The 26,606-nt window shown below is 39.0% G+C and overlaps 1 protein-coding gene across 1 annotated transcript; it reads right to left on the bottom strand.

Annotated features, from left to right (window-relative positions):
• Positions 1 to 16,274: 16,274 nt before the first annotated feature.
• On the bottom strand, positions 16,275 to 25,772 carry eef1e1 (eukaryotic translation elongation factor 1 epsilon 1). Its single transcript, XM_084747598.1, has 4 exons — positions 25,616 to 25,772; positions 23,928 to 24,125; positions 19,628 to 19,723; positions 16,275 to 16,751 (listed from the first exon to the last, which is right to left on the bottom strand). The coding sequence occupies exons 1-4, from the start codon at positions 25,697 to 25,699 to the stop codon at positions 16,608 to 16,610; spliced, it is 522 nt and encodes a 173-aa protein (XP_084603724.1). The 5' UTR covers positions 25,700 to 25,772; the 3' UTR covers positions 16,275 to 16,607.
• Between the last annotated feature and the right edge of the window lie 834 nt (positions 25,773 to 26,606).

Genomic DNA, 26,606 nt, shown 5'->3' on the forward strand with positions numbered 1-26,606 from the left:
CAGAATGCTTCAGAACTTATAAACATGAGTTAAATTAAATTGCATTTCTAAAGAAGGAATATGATCAGCATATCAACATGCCTTTTTTTAATGTTAAGACTCTCTTGAGACCCTCTTTTTATAGTTTGAAGAAAACATATGATGAAAACTTGCTGTGTGTCTTTTATAGACTTTAAGATAAGTCATGGTTGCTTGTCTTCACAGTAATGAAACACTGTAAACATAATGAAGGTTCGTATTGAATTCAGTTTCTACTCTCTAAATTAACTGGGAGCAGTTTCACATATTGTCTTTGTGCCAATGCTGGAACAAAGTAGTTCCAACAGGAGCAGCTGCAGCTGCAAGTCAAAATGAGAAAATGTAAAAGACAGTCGAATTCGTTTGTCAGTGTGAAGTTTATTTGACCAGAAAAGTTTATTTGCTTTGGATCATTACAAAATTACCTCAACTTGTCTCTTCAAATTTAGTCAACTTCATATTTTACGGCAACCCAGACAATAACTTTTTTATTTAAGATAAGAATATATTTTTTTTTATCTGTGTAACATAAATCTGGCAGTAGACAAAGTTAAAACCATTTTCAGTATTTTCAGAAAATAAATTATAAACTTAAACACAGTTAAGCTGAGAAAATGTCAAACTTCCAAACCTACAGTTCACCCTACATGTAAAATAAGTGTTGCAATAATAAATGAAAAATGAATAAATATTTATTTTGGTTATAAATTGAGCTTTTCATTTCATCAGAATTTCATTTTTCACTATAATTAGTACAAAATTATCATATATATTTCTTTACAGAAAACATTGTCAAAAGTTACAGTAAATAAAGTAAAGCTTTACTGAGATGGCTCCAAAATGGATTGACAATTTTGATTTTCTTTTGTTGTATTTGACAAGGGACAATACACATTAATGAGAATTTGGGTCATCATGTAAATGTGCCATCTTTCACCTGATTTTTTTTTGCACCAGTATGCACTACCACAGACCTCTTATGTACGAAGCTCAACAATTAATTGCTACATAAGAGTTTTTTTGTTTTTTATTTATGTCACTCTGACTCTTCTTTTATTACCACAGTGTGCTGTCTGCAGAGAAAGAACTGCTCACTCATTCTTATAACAAATAAATAAATAAAAGATGGCTGCCAAGTTTTAGCCAAGGTGAAGTCCTCCTGGGCCTGAAGTGTCCCTGCCACGCTGGCATGCTAATAGCCGCAGCAGGTCTTCTGTGTGTGAGGTGACGTGGACAATTGTGAGGAGGAGGTAGGGACTGCCAACAACAAAACTGTTCCCTGGTGTGTGTGACAACATGTTGACCCCTTTGGAGAGCCTGTCCTGCCCTGAGACAGACCAGTGTGTGTGTGTGTGTGTGTGTGTGTGTGTGTGCGCGCGTGCGTGTTTGTGCATTAGGGTGTAAGATGGAACCTGACAGGAGTTTAGCGCTGATGACCACCACGGCGAGAGATGGCAGCGCTCCTCCTTGAGGGAGATACTGTCACTCTCCTATGTTTGTATGAGTGTGGGTGTGTGATTGTTCATACTCTCTGAGCCTCTTCAGGCTCGAAAAGTGTGTTGAAAATGACACAATTCACTATAAGATCATGTTTTCACCCAAGACATTAAAAAAAAAAAAAAAAAAAAAAAAAAAGGTTTTCAATGTCTTTTATGAAAGAATGTGTTGGGACCAGTTTTACCTCAAATGTGAATGTGAGCATGATGTGAAGTTTAGAGCTCATGTACAGTTTTGTCATAGGCTATTTATACTTCACATGAGGATTTCCATTTTATGCTTCTTTATACTTGTACCCTATTACATTTCAAAGGGAAATATTTTACTTTTTACTCCATTACATTTACTTGATACTCATAGTCACTACTTACTTTTTTATATAAAAAACATGATGTGCTAATATGATATGATGCAGTATGATATGACTAGTCTACCCAGTAGTAAACAAAAACCTAAAACTCCATATCGACAAACTGCAACATTAAAATGCTCTTACATTTATTGTATTATGGTCATATTGAATACTTTTACTTTTGATTCTTTTCAATTTTTTTCTCATAACTTTTACTTTTAAGGGAGAAATTTTAGAGAGGGCAGTCACAGTCACCAGGGAAAATAATGAATAATAAACATGAATGTTTGGTGTGAAAGTACAGTTAGAGTAACACTTGAGTGGTAGGCAATGTCCATGCTGTCCAGCTCAATCATTTCAGTAAATAAAATGTCCACATAGTATATTATCGTATTACGTGGTGCTATTTTTCATCACATACTAAAAACATGTTGAAACAGCCTCACAAATGCCACAATACTCCGTCATCTTTGAATGAGCCGGAAGTTACGGATAGCAGCTTTAAGGCACCTTCATCATTCAACTCTTCTCTTCTTCTTCTTCTTCTCCTCTTTGTCTTCTTATTCTTCTCCTTCTCCTCTGCGCTGATGTTTGTCCCTGGAGGTGCTCTCTTAATGTCTTTGACTAAACTTCAGCCAGTCTTGGCAGTGACGGTGCCCCATAGGAACACAGTTGAGAGGAGACCAATATGATTGTAATGGAGGGTTTGCGGGCAGGGTCTATCACACTGTGTCACCTATAAAAAGCACGAAAGCCAAGTGGCAGGGTGCAGAACACTCCTGGCTACAGAGATAAAAAAAAAAAAATCATATAAGCTCCTCAACTCTTCTATAGAGACGCTGCAGAGAGAGGGGACATTTTCATTTTTGTCTTCCTGTTGTGTCACACTCACCACTGAAGCAGTGAAGACTGTGGTGTCACATTAACTGTAGCAGGGACTTTTTTTTTTTTAAATGAAGGCCTTGTGGAAAGGTGACATTATCTTTTTTTTGTGCCATAATGAAGAATGTTCCAGTTTTGCAAGAGTGTAAGGATCTTTTAATTAGATGAAATCCTCTTCTCTGATGAATGCAGCGCTTTCATTTGCAGTGACTAAAACATTTCAGTCACAAATGATTACTTTGTTCAGGGTAAAGTGCATCAGAAATAGATCTAATTTGCATTACTGACAATTTAACAAACAGACCATTAAGAGGGGAAACAGTTTCTTACATTTATCATGTAAAAATTAATTTGTGGTCACATGTTCTTTTCAAAAGAGAGCAACAATATTATTTAAGTAATAATATAATTAGCCCTAACACATAACACCTACTTGATAACAGACTGTATCATTAGCATTGCAATGGCAAAACAGTGTGAAATGACAAATAACACACTGCATTAACACCATGTCAGCATTTTGAAAGTGCCTTAGCTTCTTCCTTGTATCTATGTATCTGTGTACATTATCACCGTGTGTGTGTGTCTGAGTGTGTGCGTGTGTGTGTGTGTGTGTGTGTTGAGGGACCATCACATGCTCCTGCCCCTGAGGTTACTGCATGAATGAAGGCTGTAAAGAGAAGCATAACAGCTGTGAAAGTCACAAGGGGAGTCCGCAAGCACTGTAAAGAAGGCAAAGTTTCCCTCCCTCGGGGTATACTGTAAAAAATTATACAAAAGTTTAGTGAAATCAACTAATCTTTTCTCATTAGCAAGCTTTATTTATGTAAATGAATTAAACATAGAATTTCTAGTATTTATTTTCATAAGATGAGTTTTTCTAACTTGCAGTCTTTTGACTTGAAATGATGAGTTGAATGAATGTATTGTACCAAATTCAGTAAAATCAGTAAGTAAAGTTTGTAAAGAAACATTATTAGCATTTTAGCAGACTTCCCAGCATGCATGGTTACTTGTATTCAAAATCATGAAAACACTGTGAACCATAATGAAGATTAGTATTAAATTCAGTCCCCACAGCCTTAAATTTAAATTTAATCAATTCACTGAGGACATTTGGACCAAAACTTCGCCAACAGGAACAGCTGAAACAAAGTTCTGTGTGACTGAAGAGTTGTTAGGTCAACTTAATATCTTAAAATCAACATGAAATGAAAAGCAATGTGCTTTTTTCTTCCACATTTTGACCTGTTTCCAGTAAGAACAGCAGCTACAGCATGTAGCAGTCCATTTACCAAGCAAAGCTCACTCTTCCTCTCAGTGAACATGATGAAACTGGGACCGAACACCACTTCCGAGACCGAAAGCTTTCACAGAAGGGATACAGTATAACAGTGGTTTTCTTTCCAGATTTTTGCCTTCTAACAAACCAAAGTTAGCGCTTAGCTACATTAGCAACAAGTAAAGCTATCAGGATGCTCAGGAAAGCATCAGAAAAGTGGATAAATGACCTCGGTACTTGATTCCTGTTGATCTGTGAGTTTGTGTTGGGTCCCAGTCCGCCAGTGTTTGTTGCCAGCTATCCTTAAAACATCACAGGAAAAAAGACAGTGAATGGATTTTCCACGATTTTGATATAAAAATACAAATAAATTGATGTTTTGTATATTTTCTGGCACATATTGGTAAATAGGTGGAAAATATAACTGGGAATGTAATCTAAAAGCTTTAAAAAGCTGTTTCTCATTTCATCTCAATTTAAAGTTTTTATTTAAAGGCAGCCCAGACTAAGATAAAAAAGATATAGATTTATGTATATTTTTCACAGCGTATGACCTGAGTGTGTGTGGATGCAGTGTAGGCATACAGTATGTCTTTGTATATATAATAGTCATAGTGTATGTAGTGTGTAATGTTAGCCAGACTGAATATATGTATGTATTTGTGTGTGTTTCTGTGTCTGATCCTGGAGCTAAATGCCGCACACTGGAGTCTATTGTCGAGCCTATCAGCACTCTATCAGCGGCCCACATCCTTTATCCCCTCACCCATCCCTCCGTCGCATCAACAGCATCTTTCATTGCCAGCTCACCCTCCCACCTTCGCTGCCCCTGAGGCAGGCAGCGTGTGTGACCGTGTGTTTGTATCCTCGGGATTTAACTTCAAAAAGTGGTGGTTTTGGATGGGTCAGAGTTTGAGAAATGCTGAGGCATCTTTGAGAAGGAAAGCTCACAGCGTGCGCATGTGTGTGAATGTGAGTGTGTGTGTGTGTGTAGGTGTGTGTGTGTGTGGTGTTTGTGTGTCTAAACCACAGCAGCACAGCATTAGGAAGATCAGGAGATACAGAGATGACTTTGTTTTTTCCTGTCCAAATGTCGATTTCACACCGCAGTCATTTTTCAAAGAGATCAGTGATCAGCTGTGTGTCATGTGCTGTTAAATTTAGCCTGAATAAGGACTGTTTTCTGGTTATCCCTCAATATCAAATGCTTTTAACACTGAACTAAAACACACACAAATCAGCCTCTGTCAGAAGGCAGCAGCTTCTCAGTGTTTTTTGGGCATACTACTGAACTTAATCAGTTATATTTATCTAAGCAGCTATCATGCCATTCATTGACTGACTTCTTTGAGATGCAACTGGTACTTGGGTGCCAGCTGAGGGAATGAATTGAGGCCCCTGGCCCCTCAGCCTGGCAGCAAGGCCCACTGGCTATTGTGCAGTATTGTACAGAAAGGCTGTAATTTATTTCATGGGACAGTGAAAATAAAAGCGGCCCTCACTAGTTCACACCCTGCAAATTGGAGAATTAACTTGCCTTTAACCTTTTAGCGGCTGTTTGTCTTTCATTTATCTATGCCTGTCACTGTTAAACACACATGCCTGCATGCTGAAAACACTCAGTCTACCCTTCAGCTGGAGGTTTTTGACATGCAGAACAACATTTGACATGACATTGACATTTGAATCAAATTCTAATGGTTTATATGATTTTTATTTTGGACTTCTATATTTTAAATAAACTTTAATGATGAATGAAGGGAAAAAAAACGATAACAGCTTATATGAAGGCCATGTTTGATTTTGTGGTGAACATAATGTCTTATAAGTTTAGCATTCATAATGCTTTGCATGCCAAAGTGACAAGAGAAACTGAGTCCTGGGTCACACGGCACGTTATAACTACTATAACTTAAGCCAGTCATAAAGACACATAGAGAACTGCATTAAAATAACAGAGTATAAAGTATAAACGAGTATAATATCGATACTGAGTATAAATTCGATATTCGACAGTCCTCACACATCACTAGTTTGCTTTTGTTCTCATTTTAACTGTGGACTGGTGGCATATAATGCATTATTAGCACATTCATTAGACTTTATTTTTATAAAGCTTATAGAACCCTTTATAAATGCTTAATCATGCATGTAGTGTCTTATAAACATACAATTAACAACCTTATACAGTGCTGTCTCTTTACTTAAAGCTCACAAAGTCAAGCTGTAGTGTATTATTGATGTTAATAAGACATTATTCCGCTTCAGAAACGTTCTATATGTGATAGTTTATTTCAAATTGTGAGACAAAAGTGGCCCATACATAATTTATACATCCTCGTCTATCACATTGATTTCTTTTCACAGTGTATTTTTTTTTTATTGATTATTAAGGAATACTTAATATGTTGACAAAGTCACAGATATACAAACCAATATTATTCTTCAATAAGTTAAAGTATTCAGGAGGCCAGTTGGTTCTGTTCTGGCTCTTCATCCTCCTCTTCCTCAGCTGTCCCTCCCTTTCTCTCCTCCTGCCGCCTCACCAATGACTCAGCCCAGTTCTTCTGTGGGACATCATGTGTATCTTTCTATGTACCGCCTGTTTGTCTTTGTCACACTAAAGGAGAGCAAAGAAGCAGCCATTTGAGCGGAGTCAGGTCAGGAGCATGTCGGTCTGTCTGTCTGTGTGTGTTGGAGGGGGACTGTGCCAGATTGTAGCTTTATGCCCTCAGTCCAGTAGATAACCAGTCAGCAGTGAAGCCACCCTTCGAACACACACACACACACACACACACACACACACACACACACACACACACACACACACACACACACACACACACACAAAGAGTAAGAGAGAGATTGTGTGTTTCTAGCTCATAATCACGTCCCTTTAAGATTAATCAATTAAAGTACAGTTGACTGGCTGTCCTATCGCTCACTCTAACTCAAACTGTATGACATACTCCATCATATACAGTGTAGCCATCATGACATTAACTCTACCATTATATTTTTTTGTCTGTGTTTGATAAAAACTCACACGAAAAATAAAGTCATTTAATGTTTCTATTGAGCTGTGGATGAAAAAATATATGATATCCCTCACAGACTTCCCTATTAAATCTAAAATAAGCTACACCAAGGACTCAGGAGCCAACTAACATATCCACTCACTGCATGAATCTGGTGTTGGTTTCTTTGTAATGTGAGCTGCAAGCAAGCTAACATTACTTGAAATTAGCCAGCTAAAAAAATATCCTGTACATAGAAATCAGTCCACAGACTGTTATAGGCGACCAGAAAAACCTTGGAAGGTCTCAGTTTTTAAGTTATGTGACCAGCTGTTCTCACATTGGCAATGCAAAGCAATTTATACATGTATATTTCTTCACATTCTTACATGTTGCACCTTTAATTCTTTATACAATTATATTTTGTCTCTTTTCATTTGTACAAACAGGCGCAACAAATCGAATGTCATATGTAAGAGATATGGTTTCTTTTTTGCTTTTGAATGCATTTCTTCATCCTCACACAAAGATACATTTCACTTCAAGTAAAAAAAAAAGGGTGAACCATGTTTCCTAGAAAACGAACAGGGTTGTAGTTTGTATCATAGCAGGCAGTTTAAAAAAAAAGATGGTGTAAAGTTTGAAAGAAATTAGAGAAATAGTGGTGATTAGATAAAGCTTCAAAATGGAAACAGAGGAACTTGCAACAGTTCAGAGAAACACTTTTTTTTTAATCTGTGATGTTGGATTAATCCCTGCCCAGGGGAAACCGGTGATTCTTGAAAGAGAGTTTACATTTAAATTACTGGGACTTTTTCCCAAATTGACTGCAGATGGATTCTTTTGAATAAAATCTTTTGTTTTTATGATGAAAGTATTGTGCCAGGTCATTGCACACAGCATTCCTGTGTGTCAGCCGTATAACCACCAGGCACCACATCCATGTCCTCATTAAAAATAACTAGCTGGTTTTCACGCAAGAATAATAAAGTGAGCGAGGTCATTAAGTTAACAACTCATATTCAAAGTTAATGATATGAAACCTTGTTTATGTTCTTTTACATTGTTATCAGCCCCTTGTTTTTTTTTTAATCATTAGGGAAATGAAAAGAGAAAGTACTCTGCATTTAACTCCAGGTTTAAATAAATTAGTCATCTCAAATTAAAACCAAACTGTTCTAATAAAAAGAGATGGAGGAAAAAAAATCACCGTCCTTGTGACGTATGCAGATGAGAAATATGCAAATTAGGAGACTGTTGCTGTTATTTTTTTTCCCATGGAGGTCAAATTACAGTAAATGGCTGAGGGCAGTGCTCTCTGCTCTCTGCCCACCCAGGAGTCTGTCTATTAGCGCCTCACCCCTCCTCACCCCTTGCCCCTCCAAATATCCTCTATGCTTATTTCAAATGCCATCCTCCCTGCGCTGCGCTCTCCACTTTTTTTTTTTTTTTTTTTTTCAAAGTACACCCCCCTGTCACAGGATTTCAGCTGCAATTACTTTTAGTATCACTTCTCAGTGAGAAGTCAACTTCCCTGGAGGCTTCCTATCAGAACCTATTACAGCAGGGGGGCAGGCTGAAGTTAAGTGGCATGACCTGTGGGTTGGATGGAGCAGGAGGGGGGGATAAATGTATGGCTAATTTGTGGAACATTTGAATAAAGGAGGGATGAGGATTGTGACAGGGCCACACAATGTGATGGCACGGCAAATGAGGAGTCCTTGAATGAACCAAGGACGAGTGTAGCATGGATTTATTTGAGTTAAAAATTGTTAAAATTGTTAAAACATTTGTGCATGACTTTGAAGAAGGAATATTTTTCACATTTTTTAGCTACAGGCCCGTTTCCTGAACTCATTCAGCTGAGTGGGTCGACCCTCTCCTCCGCTTTTTTTTTTGCCTCCTTCACCCTTAATTCACCTCTTACCCCCGGGGCCAAAACCATAACCCCATGAATGGTTGTATGACCACACACACATTCACACACACACACGCACAGAAAAATGCGAAGAAGCTGCAGCTGAGGTAGAGGGGTGAAGAGCGATTGAGGCGGCTAATTCAACCACAGTTATCTGTGTGTGTGTGTGTGTGTGTGTGTGTGTGTCTGTGTGTGTGCGAAAGACTTAAGGTGCAATCTTGTGCAATCTCCTTGCCCCAGGTCACACATATGTACTTTAGCACCAACGTGCCGAATCAGCCACCCATCTCTCTGATTGATGAGCTGAGTGGGTGCATCTCGTAAAACTCCGGTCTCGCTGCACACCTGGGATCCTTATGCAATCCAAGGTGAGGCTGTGTCTTAGAGAGGGAATAAAAACAACTTCTGAAGTTCTGCTGGCATAAATACATACATATGGCAAACTGTTTTTTGTAGATTCACAATAGTAATATAAAAGCTTTGAGCCATAGGATAAGCAATCAAGCAGATGTTTGATTTAGTTGTTAAAATAATTATGTCAGCTACTCCTCCACAGATGGTGATGAAAGAGAACAGGAGTATATAATACATACATCCGTAAGACAGACATTTGTTATTCCTCCAATCAAATCGTTAAATGATAATTCAGTTTTATTACAACTTGAGTCTTATTTTCTTTTAGCTTTGGCAGTCATTTTTATTGGTTATGATAATATTATTCACACCAAGTTAATTCCTCATGGCTCCTAACACAAAAAAATCCCAAATAGAAGTCAGACAGAGCAAGAAGCAAGAGGTCAGAGCAGGCAGGTTAAACAAGCTCAAGTCAAACAATCAGCCAAACTTTATTTGGCACTAAAATGAAGAACTCACTGTTCATGCACTCAAAATGTTGCTGATTCCTCTTTGCTCTGGAGAACTGCATTGGATTTCACCTGTCAATATCCCCCCTTCGATGCCAGTTAAACATATGGTACGAGATCAAGACGTGTTATGATTTGATGTATTTGTTGTTTCCCATAATAACTGTGTTCACACTTTCACTTACTTTGTGTTACAAGCAGCAGCAGAAAGATCCACCTTACATCACCAGTGAATATAGGACTACCCCTGGCTTTTACCATAATTAGCTCACTTCATTCGCTGTGATCATGGTGAGCAGAAGGGTTTTTCTTTTGAACATTGTGCATGTCATTTTCACTCTTAACAATCTCTACTTATGAGGTAGCTTCAGAATCTCCTGCAGTAGCTGCCAAACATCCACGGCCACTAGTGGTCGCAGTAGACCACCAGCATATCAAGCCAAAACAAATGTGTTCTTCATTACTCAATAAAGTTGAAAAAAAGTGGCATTTGAATGTCTACATATTTTTCGAAACATATTTCAGTGCACTATTTAGCAGTAATACAAGACAGATGGCTGCCATATTGTTTCTAGTTTCCAGTGGAGGCTCCTGAAACAGACTAGGCAGTGTTGATAAAATATAGATCAAGGTTACTTTACCGAGCATGTCGGGTTGATTGTTCTACCCAACGTGTTCAAAATCAAATCAAAAGGAAATGTGTCTCTGTTATAATTCTTTGTTCACTTAAGTAAAAGTAACTAAACTCTGTTTTTTCTTTTCTTTTTTAACCATGTTGGGTAGTATAATCAACCCAACGTGCTGGGTTAAAGTAACCCAGTGCTATTTCTTTTACCCAACATACTGGGTAGTACAATCAGCCAGACATGCTGGGTAAAAGTAACCCAACTCTGTGCCCTCCTGTAGACAAAACAAGATAATGCGCATCACAACTTTTGGCACACTGGTGCACCACCGTATACAACTGGAGCCCCCCCCTTTTTTTTCACTCCTGATTACTCTATATTTTACATGGCAAATAGTTCTTTACTAACATCTACTGGGATGTCATATATTGCACCTTTAACACATAAATAAATCTAAACATAGATCATGTATAACTTAAAGTAGTGTTTTTGCTCCTAAAACACACCTTTATATATTCACGTTTTTTAGTTATAAAGTTATAGAGGGTATTCTACTCTGGAGACAGCCAGTCAGCCCACTTCCTTCTCTCTGTCATGTCTGCGGGAATAACTTTACAGCAGAACATGTCGTGAACAACACATGCACCCCCTCCCTCCTTGTGTCTGTCATAGCTGCATCCTTGCTCATACACTCATGTAATTGCAATAGACAATCAGATGCCATCTTTATAGGCGCATGGTACAACTGTCACAATGTATAAGTCCACGACAAAGTGCGGTCGATAAGTCCTGTCAGAAAAGCTTAGGACGTGCTAACGCTTCCCTCACCACCACACGGTGTTGATTGTTCCACTGAATCAGTCAGCCAGAGACGGGGAGTCCTGCTCTTAGCAGATGTCGCGGCCGATGCATTTCCCTCTCCCTGATGTTGTTAATAAGAATTAATGAAGGGAGGTGGTGGCTGAATGGCTGCTCGTTGTTGCGTGGGTCGATGAGGGCTGTCTATCCAATATGGTCAGAAAACGCAAGGTGACAAAGGTGTTGGGAAATGATGAGGAGATGACTTGGGTAAAACCAGAACGCTTGTCTCTTTCCCATCATCATGAAGTGAAACAGTGACACTGGCTTGAAATACATTCTGCAGTTCCTGGATCATTGTGAGATGGAGACCGCACCGCTTTGATGCTGTTTGGTGGGACCAAGCCTTTAGTTATGTTAGTTAGAAAGTTTGCTCAACTGTTATCGAAGCACAGAGCAAAAAAGGACAGGAAGAGTTCCCTGACGCATACATGAATGCAGGGGAGTGGCCATCGTGCCTGCCAAATAATCTGCTATTGGATGAAGTCGTGACTCTGCACTCTTAAAGTTCACCAAAGTTGAGCTCGACATGAAGAAAGAAGGTAAATTCGCATGTGTGTCATGCCACTGTTTTTTTCCAGTCTAGTTGAACCACCAAAGTTTAATATCCTTAAACAACTTTTTAGTTTGTTCCACCTCTGCCCTCTGCTGCAGAGAGAGACAGAGAGGGAGAGAGGCACCACTCCCTGCCACAGCTCCATGGTGAGAGAAGAAGTCATCAGTAAATACTGATGATAACCCTACCTTATTAGACCTTCAACCTCTCCCTCACCAGGCGGTGAGGGGAGGTCAGAGGTCAATAAGACTGCCGGGGGCACAGTTGGTAAAGTGGGTGGGTCTTGAGTCTTCAGGTGGGAGGGCCACCCCTGCAGAGCGTTGCTCCCCTCGCCTTCAGATGTCGGTGTGAAGGTCGTCTCTAATTGGTGCCTGTGTCCTGATCACCTGCTGTGGCTTCATCACTGCGTCTGACTTTGACTGCACTCAGGTTTGATCAGGGAGGAATCTGACTGTGAGACCATAACACACCAGCATTTTGAGATTCTGCCAACAGTCAGCACAAAGCTACACGAGGAAAGGATAGTTTAAAATTCACAATGGCCGATCAATGTTTTATATATTAAGAGTTTAATCATTCTTAAGCACTTTAATGAACAGGGATGCCGCACAAATTTGTGGACCCTCTACTACATAAGTAGTCTCTGTGGGCCATTTTCTCTCTCACATCTGAAACATTTTTACGGGTAATTTAGCCAACAACTGCACAAATTAATCTGTGGTTATTAAGGCAGTCACTAATACAGCAGAAATAAATAATAATAATTGGTCATAGGCACTTAAAGCCTGTGCAGTTTGACTATATTATATTGACAATACTATCACTATATTTTAGTAACTAAATTACTTTTACTAGCCACTTCATGAGCTCACTGTGCCAGCTTTTTTTTTTTTTTGGAAAGAAATTTGTCAAAAGATGTTTCCCCTCAGTTTGCTTCTTTTCTTTTTCCATTCTTTCTTTACTTTTTTTAGTGTCCTCACTTTCCTTTCTTGGGGAAACTCACAGTGCACATTAGTGCTCCAGCATCAGCAGTCACTCTGCTTGATCCGCTGCGTTTACAAATCAATTGTGGCGCGGGCCAGATTAAACAATTTTGTGCCTTTTGTGAGGATGAGATTTCTACCTAACTTATTTATTAAGTCAATTCAAAATTAAGCGATGACACAAAATACTTAGAAATAAAAAAAAAAAAACTGCAAACAGAAACAAACTTTTCATTCCAGGCCCCCTCCCATTGACCCCTGGGTAGTCAGTCCCACTTTTCCTTTCACTATGATGCACTTGTTTAAGAATATTTTGTTGGAATACATGAAAAAATCTAAAAGGAAATGATCTGCGGCCACCATATTTAAATGATCACAGTATTTAGTTTAGGATTGAATCTTCTGATTCTTCTGACACAGAAGCTGATAAAATTAATAGGACATCAAACAAATCGAAAACATCTTCTCGTTTCTTCTTTCCTGTCTTTGTTTTTACTTATTAAACCTTTATATTGATATATTATATTTATATATTACATTTTTATAAGTGATGGCATCAGATTGAGACATAGCAAACTAAAAATGTCACTGCACTGATAGCCTTTTATGTCTGACAATAAAGCCTTTGAGTCCTTGAATCCAAAAAAAGGTGCCCACCGTAACCACGGCATCATCACAAACACGTATGAATGTGGAACAATTTGTCCAGCTGCAGCTTCATTATTTGCACCTCAGAGAGAAGCACAAATATCTGACGCTGCACATTTGAAACAGCATTCCAACCAAACGTTAACAAAACCGAGAGGACAAGAACTTCTTTAATGTTAGACCACATCATAAACTGCCCCAACTAGTCACAAGGCTCGCTCAAATGACTGCGAGCTGTTTTTATCTCTTGCATCTTCCTCACAACACTTGCCACAAACACACACAGCGAGACGCCTTTCATGGAGATTCATTGAACAACAGCTTTTTTTCTGTCCGATTTACGCAAAACAAATTCTTGGAGCATACGAGGAGCACACAGTGATACATCTGCAGAGGAGTCGGAGGTCATGAGCGCCGTATCCCTTTGATTTATTGGCACAGGGTGAACATTATGGTTACATCGGATAACAAAAGAACTGAAGCTATAAGCAGCAGACACAAAGATATGTGGAGCCTGTTAGGATGGAGGAGATTAAACATGTGGCTCAAATGGGAGCATTTTAACAGAAGAAGACAGCAAGGAATAACAGAAGCAGTGATGCAAACACAGAAGCATCCAGTATTAAAAGACAGTCAAAGAAAGTCACTTTTTGTATGATTTTAGTGTGTAAACATAATTGCTTGTTTGATAAACCAGGAAAAGAAATGAAAATTGGAATCTGATCAATCAGACTGGGTTGAACTAACAAGATTAATTTAATCTGAGATTAGTTCTGATCAGTTTAGCAAGACAGGGTTTAAAATGAGTGGATCGAGATTTAAAATTGAGCAGAGCTCTGTTGCACAATTACTTAAATCTAAGTTTAGTGCTGTACATGAAAATTAAATAGTTTAATCAATATGAAAATCTTTGCTTAACCAAATTCAAATAAATAACATAAATAAATCTGATTGCTGTCGGACCCAGTCAGTATAAAAGAGGAGCCAGAGCGGGGATGTTAACTTTAGGCTACTCTATCCTTAACAAAACTGCTAGCTAGCTTCAGAAAATCAACGAAACATTCTGTTTCTTAGCTAGCTAAAACTGTTTCCTAGGTAGCTAAATAAAAACAAAAAGTTTCATTGCTTGCTAGCTGGCTAAATGGTCAGTTAGCCTTGTCAGCCTATTCATGATCACTCCTCAGAGAAGCTCTTATTTTCTCCTTTGAGAAAAACTTGTTGACCAAATTAACAACTGGAGTCAAAGAAAGAAGAGGCACATAAAACTCAACTGCATTAAGTATGTCCCTTAACTTTCTTGGAAGAACTTGATTATTTTTCTCAATCTATTTCAAAAAGGCAGCCGTTGTAAGATTTACACCTCCTCAAATGGAAGTATCAAGTTAACACTGGATCACAGTTGAAACTGCAGTTTGAAGTTTTGGTGGAACAGAATTAAATTTAATCTAGATTTATAGTAAAAGCTAAGCATAAGTTCAAAAAATTAATTCTTGTTGGCGCAACCCAATCTAAGAGATGCATCCCCTACTTTATAAATTCAACATTATTATCCTACTGTTCTTTGTCTATTTATCATCACCTTCATGATGTTAATTTACTGCCATGTCTTGGCCTGTTAATGACACTAACAGCAAACATCCAGCCAGCAGCAGTAAGGCTTTCAGACGCACGGATCATTGTTCACATGTCACACAAAGATCCCTCGGCCTCTGGGTGCTCTTTTTCTCTCTCTGTGGCCTCCCTCCCCTCATCTCCTCCCTCGCTGCCTCCCTGCGTCCCTCTCTCTCCAGTAGCCCCGTGGGAGCGCGAGGGTTGAAATGACACACAGTGGCTGACTGTCGCCCAGGGGCCTGGGTTCTGGCCTTGGCTGGCTGGATCTGTGTGGCAGCTGGTGAGCCCGCTGCCCTCTCTGTGGCCTGCAGCATCAACAGTGGTGCTAGTGGGACTGATTGGAGCCTCACTCTGATCTCTGACTCTGGGGCTGACGCTCAACTGCTCACTGCTGCCCACACGACTGGTGGTGGTGAGGAAGTGGGACAGAGAGCGAGGATGTAATCAGGAACACACACACACAGACAGAAACTAAACTGTCCAGTGAAATGGCTGAGAGAGTTGCATGTAAAAAACATAAGCACAACAACCCTGATAGGGATGCGAGCTGAGAGGCCGACTAGATTCATCAGGGCAGAGAGATGGCAGAACAGTGTGGACTCAGCAGTGACTGCGGTCATTATGGGGTTATGATGGCGGACCGGCAACTACATTTATTTGGACAAACTGTTGCTGAAAATGCATTGATATGGCATGAAGGAAGCTGCTTTTCCTAAGGACATAATGCACTGCCAGTAAAGTAACATCTTACTAAGTCTTCTTTGACACTTGTAATACTTGTCATTGCATATCCAAGGCTCAGATTAAACAAAGTACCACCATTTAACCACCATTTATAAACAGAAACACCTTTTTTTAACAAGCTAGCAGCACTTCTCTTCACCACAACCCATACAGCATTCCCTCTGAAAACAACCATACAAACATAACTTCAAGTCCCACAAAAAAAAAAAAAAAAAAAAAAAAATCAGAAAAACACATAAGATGAACCTAACTGTCTCACAGCTGTGCTCCCTTTTTACGAAATAAGAATTAAGACACCAAACTTCTAATAAATAGTGTTAACAGGACTGAACAACAGATTCTTCCATTCCCAACCCTCATCAGCAAACAGTACTGGGCAATAGAGTTATTAAAAACAGACATTTTTTTTTTAAAGAATATGAACTGAACTAGATTTTTATTAGCAAACAATCCCTTCATGACGTTTCAGTACCTCATACATTAAAACTGTTAACTGATTTTCCTGGCTAAACATATTTTAGGTAGAGTTCGGGTGTGAGACCAGGACAAATATAAAGGCAGGAATCATGATAAAAAAAAAAAGGAAATCTTGGATAGAGGTGACCATGTTTCCTCAAATTGTGGTGAAGATGATGATGATACACGCTTGGATTTTAGGAAATAATCTGTCCAGGTCTGGTCCGAAAGGCAGATGAGCTTGTGATGAGGCAGGCTGGGTGGGGTTGGTGGGGTTGATGCGGTGGGATCAGGTCTCAGTGGTGCCTGCCAGTGTAAATTCTGTTCCTGAGCACGGTTACGGGAGGGAGGTGGTGTCGGATGCCGGGGTAGTGCTGAATATGGTCGAACCATCGTGTCACGTTCACATACTGCTCCTTCTCCTGAATGGCCAGATCCACCTGGGTGAGAAATGAGGAGGTGAGGTGAAGTTTTTTTTACACGGACTGAAGGCATTGTGCTTTAATATGTAACACAATCAATAATAACTACTTATTCAGGTTTTAGGAGCATCCTTTTAACATGTATATATTCTGAATATGTGTCTCAAATGGGGTTTTTACCGCAGTTTATGATACATGGCCACCTGTTTCAGGTCAGCAAACACTCAGCCAAGTGGCCAACAGTTTGCAAGGCTGGAGTAGAGATCCATGCACAAAAGAAAAGCCAATATTTGTGGTTGGAAGGGGAAACACATACTTTTAATCTTTGATACTGACAGGTTTTTGGATGTACTTTGGATATAATAAGAAGTGTGGGACGTACATCATTATATTGATCAGAGCATGCATGGCTGCATGTACATGTGAATTTATTGGAATATTCATTTTCATTAGCCATGTAAACAGCTAAGCAAGATTTTTGTCAATTTTTGGAGTAAGGGGATACACCAGAATGTTCTGTACATGTTAACCTGTGACGAAGGCCCTGAACAGTGTGACCAGATTACAGTTCAGACAGGCTTTTCTCAAATGTTTTCTTATTTCTTGTGACATACTGGGAAGTTTTACTTTTTCAGGCCACTAAAAATGTAGACAGGAAAATTCCTGTTAAGTGAACCCGTTCAGAACTCATAGTTTGTGACGATGGGTCACAAGTATACAATTTTATAGGGTCACAAGCCAAAAAAGATTGAAAACCACTGATTTAGACATAAAACATAAACATAAAAAGCGACAAAAAAAAAACAAAAAAAAAAAAAAACAAAAAGGAAAAAAAAAATCCAATGGAAGCAAAGAAACAGTTGCCCTTCTTGAAATCTTTTGAAACTTTGTTCATCTGAAGGTGTAGCCCTCTTCAAACCAGGTACTAAAGATGTATATATGTTGCTGATGGTAATGGAAACTATTAAACAATCATAACCGATGAGAACAATTACTGAGGACACCACAGACTCTTATTCTTGTGACAGAAACTCTGTGGGTTCTAGCAGGGGTGGAGAAAAATTGATTATTACATGCATTGTGATGCAGACATGGAAAATTCACAAATGTCAAAAAACAATTTTCTAAAGGTTAGTTAACAACAGTGGTTCTCAAACTGTGGGGAAGGGCCCCCTGCAGAGGCACGGAGCCACTTCAGAGAGGGCGTGTATGACCAGGGGAAAATTACAGAGTGAAACAAAGATGAATGAGCATGATTTATTCGGGGTAAAAAACAAACAAGTTTGTTGATGCTATCGTTTTGACATTATTTAGCTAAAATTCAACAAGCATCCTTTTTGGTCAGTTACCTCCCTTATCAGTGTTGGACGTGAACTTTTTTGACTTCTGAGCAAGGGCAAGCTAGAAAAAGTTTCAGTTCATTTTCACTAAAGGCAGCAGTTATAACCATGTTTTAATTCAATATCCATACAATCACCTTTGTGAGATGAGTAGTAGATGAGAAGTATATTGCAAAGACACAATGTTAATAACAAGACAGTGGAGTTGTCTGCTTCCCTTGTTTTGCTAGTCTGATACAGGCCAGAGACTGCAGAAGCTTTCAAATTAGTTATTTTCTTAATTACTGCAGTTAACTTTTGAAAATAAAAAGGCTGTGGACCATTTATCTTAATCGCCAGATATGTTTCATACTGTATTACAGTGTAATAAGTAAATGTTTTGGCACACAAGAGCAAGAGGCTTTACTTTGGCTTTTTTGAAATCTAATTGAATCATAAGATTCCAAAATATTAACACCCTTGTGCACAGGTCACACAGAGTCTCAGTAAAAATGCAGAAACATGATGGTATAAAATCGCTGTAGGGCAAAGTTTATTGAAGCGGTCTAGGAACTGCCATTGTTTGACAACTTTGTGTCAAACAGACATATTTTCCTGTTATTGCACAATGTGGGTGGCAAACATTATACCAGCACGCATCAGGACGTCCTTGGAAAAAAAAATCTTATTCAATGTGTGTGTTTTCATTATCTAATTAACTGCAATGTGGAAATTCCCCACACAGGCAATAATCCTGCCTAAAACCATTCTAGCATCAGTCAGGTTTAATGTTTGTGTAATGTTGTTTTCCATGAATTGAACATCAGGACAGGCGGTGGGTTGGGCTGGCTGACCCCTTGGCCCCGAGGTTAAAAAGCACACTGATTGCAAACCAAAGTGACGCTCCTCTGCCTGGTGGCGGGGGGCAACCTTCCATCTCCGCCACAACCACTGACATCTCTCAACATGTGATCCCTCCCTCCCTCCATCTCATTCCGTCTTTCCCATTTCTGAACTCACTTTTTTGGAATCCTGGAAGGCACAACAAACTTACTTGTCCCTGGTCCGAGGCTAAAGACATCACTTTGTGCCACATCACTTTATTTCTCTGAAGAGAAGTGAGAATGTGTTTATAACCCGTGTGTTTATTGCCAACTTGTTCTTGATGCCCACTGGCCAAATGACTGGTCTAATTGTGTGTTATGCACTGTGACAAATTGCTTATTAAAGTTGTGGTTTGACTGAAGTGAGCACTGATAAGGAGGGAAAAGGATGGATGAAGGGATGGACAGATGGATGAGTGAGTCCTTGGTAAATGTTGGTGAGAACAGAGCTGAGGCACAACAAATCAATCACATTTATCTCTGGACATTAAATTTTTGGAAAACAGAAAAATCTAAAAGTTCTTCTAAAAAGTTTAGGGTCTTAATGTTTTAATTTCAGGCATTATTAGTTACAAAATCTTTAAATATGTGCTTTAGCTCTGCAACGCATTACAGTTAAAGTGATGATAAGCACCAGGAAATTTGAGCCGTGACATCTAAAGGTGTGGAAGTGAGAAAAAAAAAGACTTACTATGAGTGGGTGGATTCCATAGTACATGAAAATATCAGCTACAGTGAACTGGTTCCCAGTCAGGTAGACCTTGTCTTGCAGGTAGAGGTTGAGGTCCTGCAAGAAGAACATTCACAACATAAAGAACTATGCAAATGAGGTAATTCATTTATGCATTATGGCATGCATTTCTATGTAAACACAGCTGTCGTCACATGACAGATGAATACATTATACATTAGGAAAAAAATTATATGAATCACTAATAATACCTCCTTTAAGTGAGGAGGTGTTGTTGTTGATGACATATTCTGCACTTCACTAAAGACTGTTGTGATTTTGACTCTTTCTGGGTGTCTATGTGCACCAGCAAGTTAAATGTAAGTGTTTTTATGAATTTTTTAATACCATGTGGGATTTAATTTAAGGCCAGTTTTGCTTATCGTCTTATGAGTAAATACATATTGTAAGTTTGAAATTATATGTATGAGAATGTATGACAATAACCTGTAGTGTTTTAGAACATTTGTGCAAATATGATAGAATATAATAAAAGTCTAAAAATAAAACTAAATGAAATTAAAAAACAAAACAAAAAAAAAAACAGGATAACAGAGGCTTTCAAACTCAACCCTTGAACTTGGAGTGAATTTTAGACCATGTCAGAACACCATTATAGCATTCAATAAATTAAAACAGGATTTATGACTATTTAATACTTTTTATGGCCTTGTATTAGTAAATGTGAGTTTAAGACATTTTATGACCTGTAGCCACCACTGTCTTTTGTGCAATTTTGAAAAACAAACTAAAGACAAAAGAGAAAGCAACAAGAATAAAATTTTGATTTTCGTTAAAAAATCCAATCTTACTCTCCTGATGGGACACTAAATGGGAGTATGACAGCAGGTTCGTTAACCTATATATCTGTGGGTGCGTGAGGTACATGGCTCTGGATCCTGGCTTGGATGCGTGTCTGTGCTGTGCTATGTGGACAGGAATAATATGTAACCTGAGGGGGTATCGCATCTCTCCCCATGACTGGCGACTTAGCACAGATGCTGTACAAAACAGACTATTTGTTTACTCCACTACCAAATGACTGCAACTCTCGTCTGCAAATCTAATGAAGCTGTCCTAAACTTGGGCAGCCTGATGTGTGTGTTTCTGAGTCCATGTCTGTGTGTGCAAAGTCGTGCATGGAAGTGCTGGTCCCAGGGGAAGGGACCATCTTTAGCACTTGTACATTGTGCGAAGGGAACACTCCACGCACCCAGAGCATCTTGAGGGCAAATGGAGTTATTGTGCGGCAAGAGTGGGTGATGCCAAACAAGGCATGAAGACTGCAGACTTCCTCCCCTTCCACAATCAGATCCTTGCATTTCTTAGCCTACAGCCACGGAGCTGAAGCCCAGTCGAGCATCAGAGGAGAGGCAGCTCTCCTGCCACCCCCCACCCAACACACAGACCTCCAAACCTGGGTTCCTCTCTACTTAACCCCCCTTAACTGTGCACTCTCATCATTATTTGGTACATGCGGACAAAGCAATGCTGGCAAACTGCTTAGCAGAATTTAGACAAGAGTACTGTTGTACAACAACAGTTGGGGTAAAATATTTTAGAAATTCAAAAAAATTTGAAAAACTGTAAAAATTATTGTGTTTTTTGCCTTTGGGGTAGGTCATGTACAGGCTGGAGATACATAACTGTTAATTTTTACAGCACACTGGAACTAATAACCAAGAATACCACAGAAGATATATTTATATTACTTTTGCAGTTTATTGCAAATTTCTGTGCTCATTTCTTTCTGATGTGCTGATCGCTGCTGTTGACAGCACTGACTGTTTTCTATTGTTGCTGCCTTTCTACATATTTGATGCAGACACTGTGACCTCACAGCAACTTTACCGTCCCAACGCAACTTTCTGCTGGTCCTGTGCCTTTAGGCAACAATTGCTGTTAATAAACTCTCAAAACTAAAAGTCTGAATATTGTTAAATATTTGAGAAAAATCTCAAATGAAAGTACGTTTTTTATCTCTCATATTAAAAACGATATGGCACTAGGGGTCTCTCTCACATCAAAACAGTAACAAAAGAAGCATTTTTTTTTCTGGGTTTGACCATTGTTGGAAACATTTGGGATAATGTATGTACACAAAACTACAAAATATAATAGCTTACGTATGTCTAGCATTTTTGACATTTTAATACATAAATGTTGCATTTTATAGCTTTAAAAGTGCATAGATTTTGAAACGGAGAGCACAAATAACTCAGAAACTCTTGGGCCCTTTCCACTGGTGCATTTGGCCACACCAAGCTACGCACAGTGGGCCCAAAGTGAGCCTGACCCTCCTCCAAGTGGGCTGCAGCCCACCTGCGATGACCCTCTTCTCTCTCATTCGAACAAGTGTGTTGTGATGCTGAGCTCATGCGTGAGCAGGAGAGCAGAGAGAAAGACATTTCCTAAAGTGTCTTTATGTTCAGCTGTCAGTACTTTTGTAGCTTCTAACAGAATCTATGGTTTAAAATGTTGTTTCTCTCCTCTGTAGCAGTTTGTGCTTTCAGGAACCTGCACTATTTTACTGTTTCATATTCGGTTTCAGCTGTGTAGGAGTCATGTTAAGTTGGCGCTGATGAATGGATGGATGCATGGAAAAGCGCTGTATAAAGCCTGAAATGCAGCACATTCAATTCAAAATGTAAATGCTCTCTGCTGAATACAGATAAAGTGGCAACGAACCCAGTTGTAACTGGATGTATGTTAGAGCATTTGCTTTAAAAAGCAATGATAATAAATATTTAGAAGATTGTTAAGTCATCTGGTACCAGTCAAGTATGTTTGTACATTGAGCTAACTTGGGGTTCAGGGCCAATTTGGCCCTGCTTGTTTACTGCCGCATTACATGAGTGACAAGATGTTCACTTCAGAAAAAAGTCTCAGCTTGAAAAACTATAAATTTCTTATTTGCATCCTAGGGTGAGAAAGTTTAAGAACTCCAGCAGTTGACAGTTTTTATCTCTGGATAATTTAATGGGAGATGACTGGTGTGCTTGAAAGAAGAGTGTTAAGGACAGAGATAAAGCAGCAGGACAGGACAGGGGGCCACCGGGGACCAGAGCCGAGCTGCTCAGGGCGACTTCCTTCTGTAAGTGGCACCATTAAAATATTTAAGAGGCCTGTCCAGATAACACGCTGCCACACAGCATGACTCCTCAGCCATGCCACAACAGCGTGTCACGCTGAGAAGTGCACACACACACACACACACACACACACAAACACTTCATGCTGACATGACAGTGCCAAGAGGCGCCTAGCGTCCAGAAGACCAGTGGCTGGCGATCCATTTCACGCTGACTGGCGTCAGGCACATTAAAGCATTTTTCTCTGTCGTGTGGGGCCATGTCACTGAAGGGCCATACATCAGTCTGTATTCCTGTCGTTTGTGCCTTAACAAGACAAACACACACACACCCACACAGTGGCCTAGCTAGTGGCTGGTGGGCAGAGAACGGGCATGTGAGAGAAACTAAGATGCTGTGGCGCCTCTCAAAGGTAGGGAATGAATATGTGTGTGTGTGTTTTTCTGTGTGTGTGTGTGTATATTTACACACACATACGTACATTTATATATATGTATATGTATAACCTTTTTGGACAGGAAGGTGCCATTAGACAATCCAAATATCGCTCTCTTCAAACAAACCAAACTCCATAGGGGAAATCAGTCATTTTACCTCATTAAACATGCTTTAATTGTTTTTTGTTGTTTGTTTTGTTACTATGTAACTTGAAGTCACACAGTGACACAAGAAAACTAACAGATCAAGGCAGTGGTAGACCAGCAACTCCTGTGTTCTGTGAGGTAAAATAACTGATTTCACCTAATGAGTTTGGTTGTAGAGATATTTGGCTTATATCATGGCAGTTACCCATCAGAAAAGGCAGTCTGATGGAAAAGTAAAGTTGTTAAAATAACGTGTGTGTGTTTGTGTGTACGCATACATTTGTTGCTGACCCTGTCGACACCAGTGCTTTGCTTAGCTTCTGGTGCTGGTACTCCTCTTTGCTTCTCCAAACAGTGACTGTGCTTACTGCCCTCTACTGTAGCTAATACACTGACTATCTAAAAGTACCTCATACAAAAACACATACATAAAACAATCTGAACCTTCCCTACAATTACAAGGAAGGTTGGAATTGACTGCAATAAAATCTGGGACAACAGATGCATTTAAATCTAAGATAAAATACAACAGCAATTTGGCAGAACAAGATTTCAGAAATTTTCCTTGATCAACATTATCTCTACCTTCAGGATGGTCTTGATGTCTTCCTTTGTGCAGCCATCCAGCTTGGTGACTCTGTGCTCCAGCCACTGCTGCACCACGGCCCTGTTTTCTGCAGAGTTACCCAACAGTTCTGGGCGCTTTGCCTCTTTCACCAGGTGACAAGCGATGGTCACCAGCCCCACCAGTGGAGGACCATTATTGCTCTGTAGCACAGGTACCTGCATGGACAGGTGAGACATAAGTAGGGCAGTGAGATAGAGAAAAAAAAGGCCATGAAAAATGTGAATTTTGTTTCATTTGATCTGAGTATCAATGCTTTTTCAAGACTACATGTTTAAAACAGTAAAATACTAACAATACTAACATTTGCTCATTCAACACCTCAGTTCAGTCTTAATTGTCCTGCCTGAAATTTGCCTTGCAGCAAAACCAGACATTGTTTAGTGACTTTTTCTGTACCATCACTGTCTGCAGATTGCAAATTTAAAAAAGACAGAAAACAAATATAATTTTTTGTGTGCCTACGACTTCTTTTTCATTATGCCTTGGTATCAAAAGAGGTATGAAGTACTATTTTTTATAATAGTATTGTATCCAAGTTTAAAATTCTGGTTTCGTGACAACTCTAGTTTAATCCTTGTTCAGACATATTTGCTTTACATCTCCTTAAACTAACTTAACACATTCATTAATACAGTTGTTTGCTCTGAGGGAGTGTCTCATATTCACCGATATCAACATTTCTCTTAACTAAATAGAATAAGTTAAAATCTGGATGAAAGTGCTAAGATTTTTTTTAACAGTTTTCCTTACAGTCAGGATCAGTCGCATCGCATCAAGCTGTTTGTTGAATCATGTTCTCAAATCCTGACTTTTTTGGTTCACAAAGCATCCTGAGTTAAACAAAATTAGGAAATACAAGCAGACACAACTCAGTATGGTGTCTATGTCTTTTAAAATTTGCATCGTCCCCCGTGTATTTATTTTTTATCTTCTGTCCGGTCCACTGTATTAAGTGTTTAACTATGTCTTTTTAAACCTTTCTTTGTGACAAGTGTTTGATGATGTATTTTTAATCTTTGTACTGTACTGTCCATTGTGTTGTATATAAGACTATGTTCTAACTTTGATTTTGTCTTTTGTGCTGTCTATTGCTTTGTTGGATTGTCCTTTAACTGTTTTGTATTATGTTCTGTCCATTGCTTTGTTGCTTTTGGCTTGCAAATCAATTGCTGTTTGGGATCATAATTAAGATGACGTGAAGACAGCGAGGTCTCTACAGATAGAGCCACTACTAAACACTGGTCATATATGGAGAGAAAAAGATTGTGTTAATAGTATTTCTAGCAGAGAGTGACAGCCCACTGCCCCAGTACTCCCCTCACTACACCTCTATAAACGGACATGCGCAGAGCGTGGAGCTATTTCCATTGTGCTGAGTGGTAAAAATAAAGACAGCTGGCATCAAATGTTGCTGCATGGATTCGCCATAAGTACCAGCCTAACCGAGGAAAAAGATCATTGACTATCAACTGATAACACATGGTAGATTTGGCACAGAGCCTGTATTTTCAACACACATGGCTAGCGTGTTAGCATTATCTAGCTTGCTACAATAGCCAATTACAACGGTTTACAGGCTTCCTGTACAATCAAATACCAGTTCAAAGCCAACAGCGGACGCTACAAATATACAAGGTTATGTCACCTTTTTATCCCCTTGTGTGCTGTACTTGTTCGGCTTTTTCAATCCTAAGAATTTCTCCAACGATGATAGCTCCCGTAACGCCATGTTTCTGACTGTCGGAGGGGCAGTGCAGTGTGCGTGCGTCCTGATTGGGTGAAAGTCTCAACTCCCGCCCACTACTGTCCGATCGAAAGTAGGGTTGACCAATAAAAACACAGTATGTCAGTATTTCGTTACATTGCATCAGTGAATGAGCTATCACCCGGTCAAAAAAAAAAAAAAAGAAAAAAAGAAAAAGAAATGAAATGAAGTGAAATTAAATGAAATAAAAACACAAAATAACATAATATAAAATAAAGCAGAAAAAAATAAAATAAAATAAATAAGATAGGAGAAAATAAAATGAAATTTAATTAGTTAAGGTAAAATAGTTAACTTGACAAATGAAACTACAAATTAATTAAAGTAGGCCATACCACACCATATTATGTTACTTTTCACACTTACAAATTCATGAGGTTTTCATTTGTTAGATACAATATCAGTTTTAAAAAAGAGAGGTCGAGTTAGTTTGTATCTTTCTTCTCATGTCAGCTACAATATTAGAAAAGGTTTCATTTAAAAGGTTGTAATGGATGTCAAATAAATTATATGAATGATTTATACAGGTATAAACAAACAAATTTAAAAATCTGTGGTGACTGGTGTGAATTAAATACATTTGACCACATACCAAAAGAACCACCAGTTATTTTTGTACTTTGGCTTTACTAAATGGAGACACAAACACACACTGGACCCTTGCAGGACAGTATGCTGTTATTGGATATGGGCATATTCCAGCATTCCTTAGGTGGGCTCAACTCTGTAATCCCACCCCCCAGCAGTGTTGGGTGAACTGATCAAAATGAGCATTATACAATCCTGCCAGTTCATAGTAACATAGCTTGTTTTTGCAGAACTTCTCCATGAGGATTTGTGGTAATACAGAATCAAAATGACAGTGGAAAGT

This window comes from Lutjanus erythropterus, chromosome 21 (assembly GCF_056507025.1).
Source record: "Lutjanus erythropterus isolate fLutEry1 chromosome 21, fLutEry1.hap2, whole genome shotgun sequence".
Lineage (NCBI taxonomy): Eukaryota > Metazoa > Chordata > Actinopteri > Lutjaniformes > Lutjanidae > Lutjanus > Lutjanus erythropterus.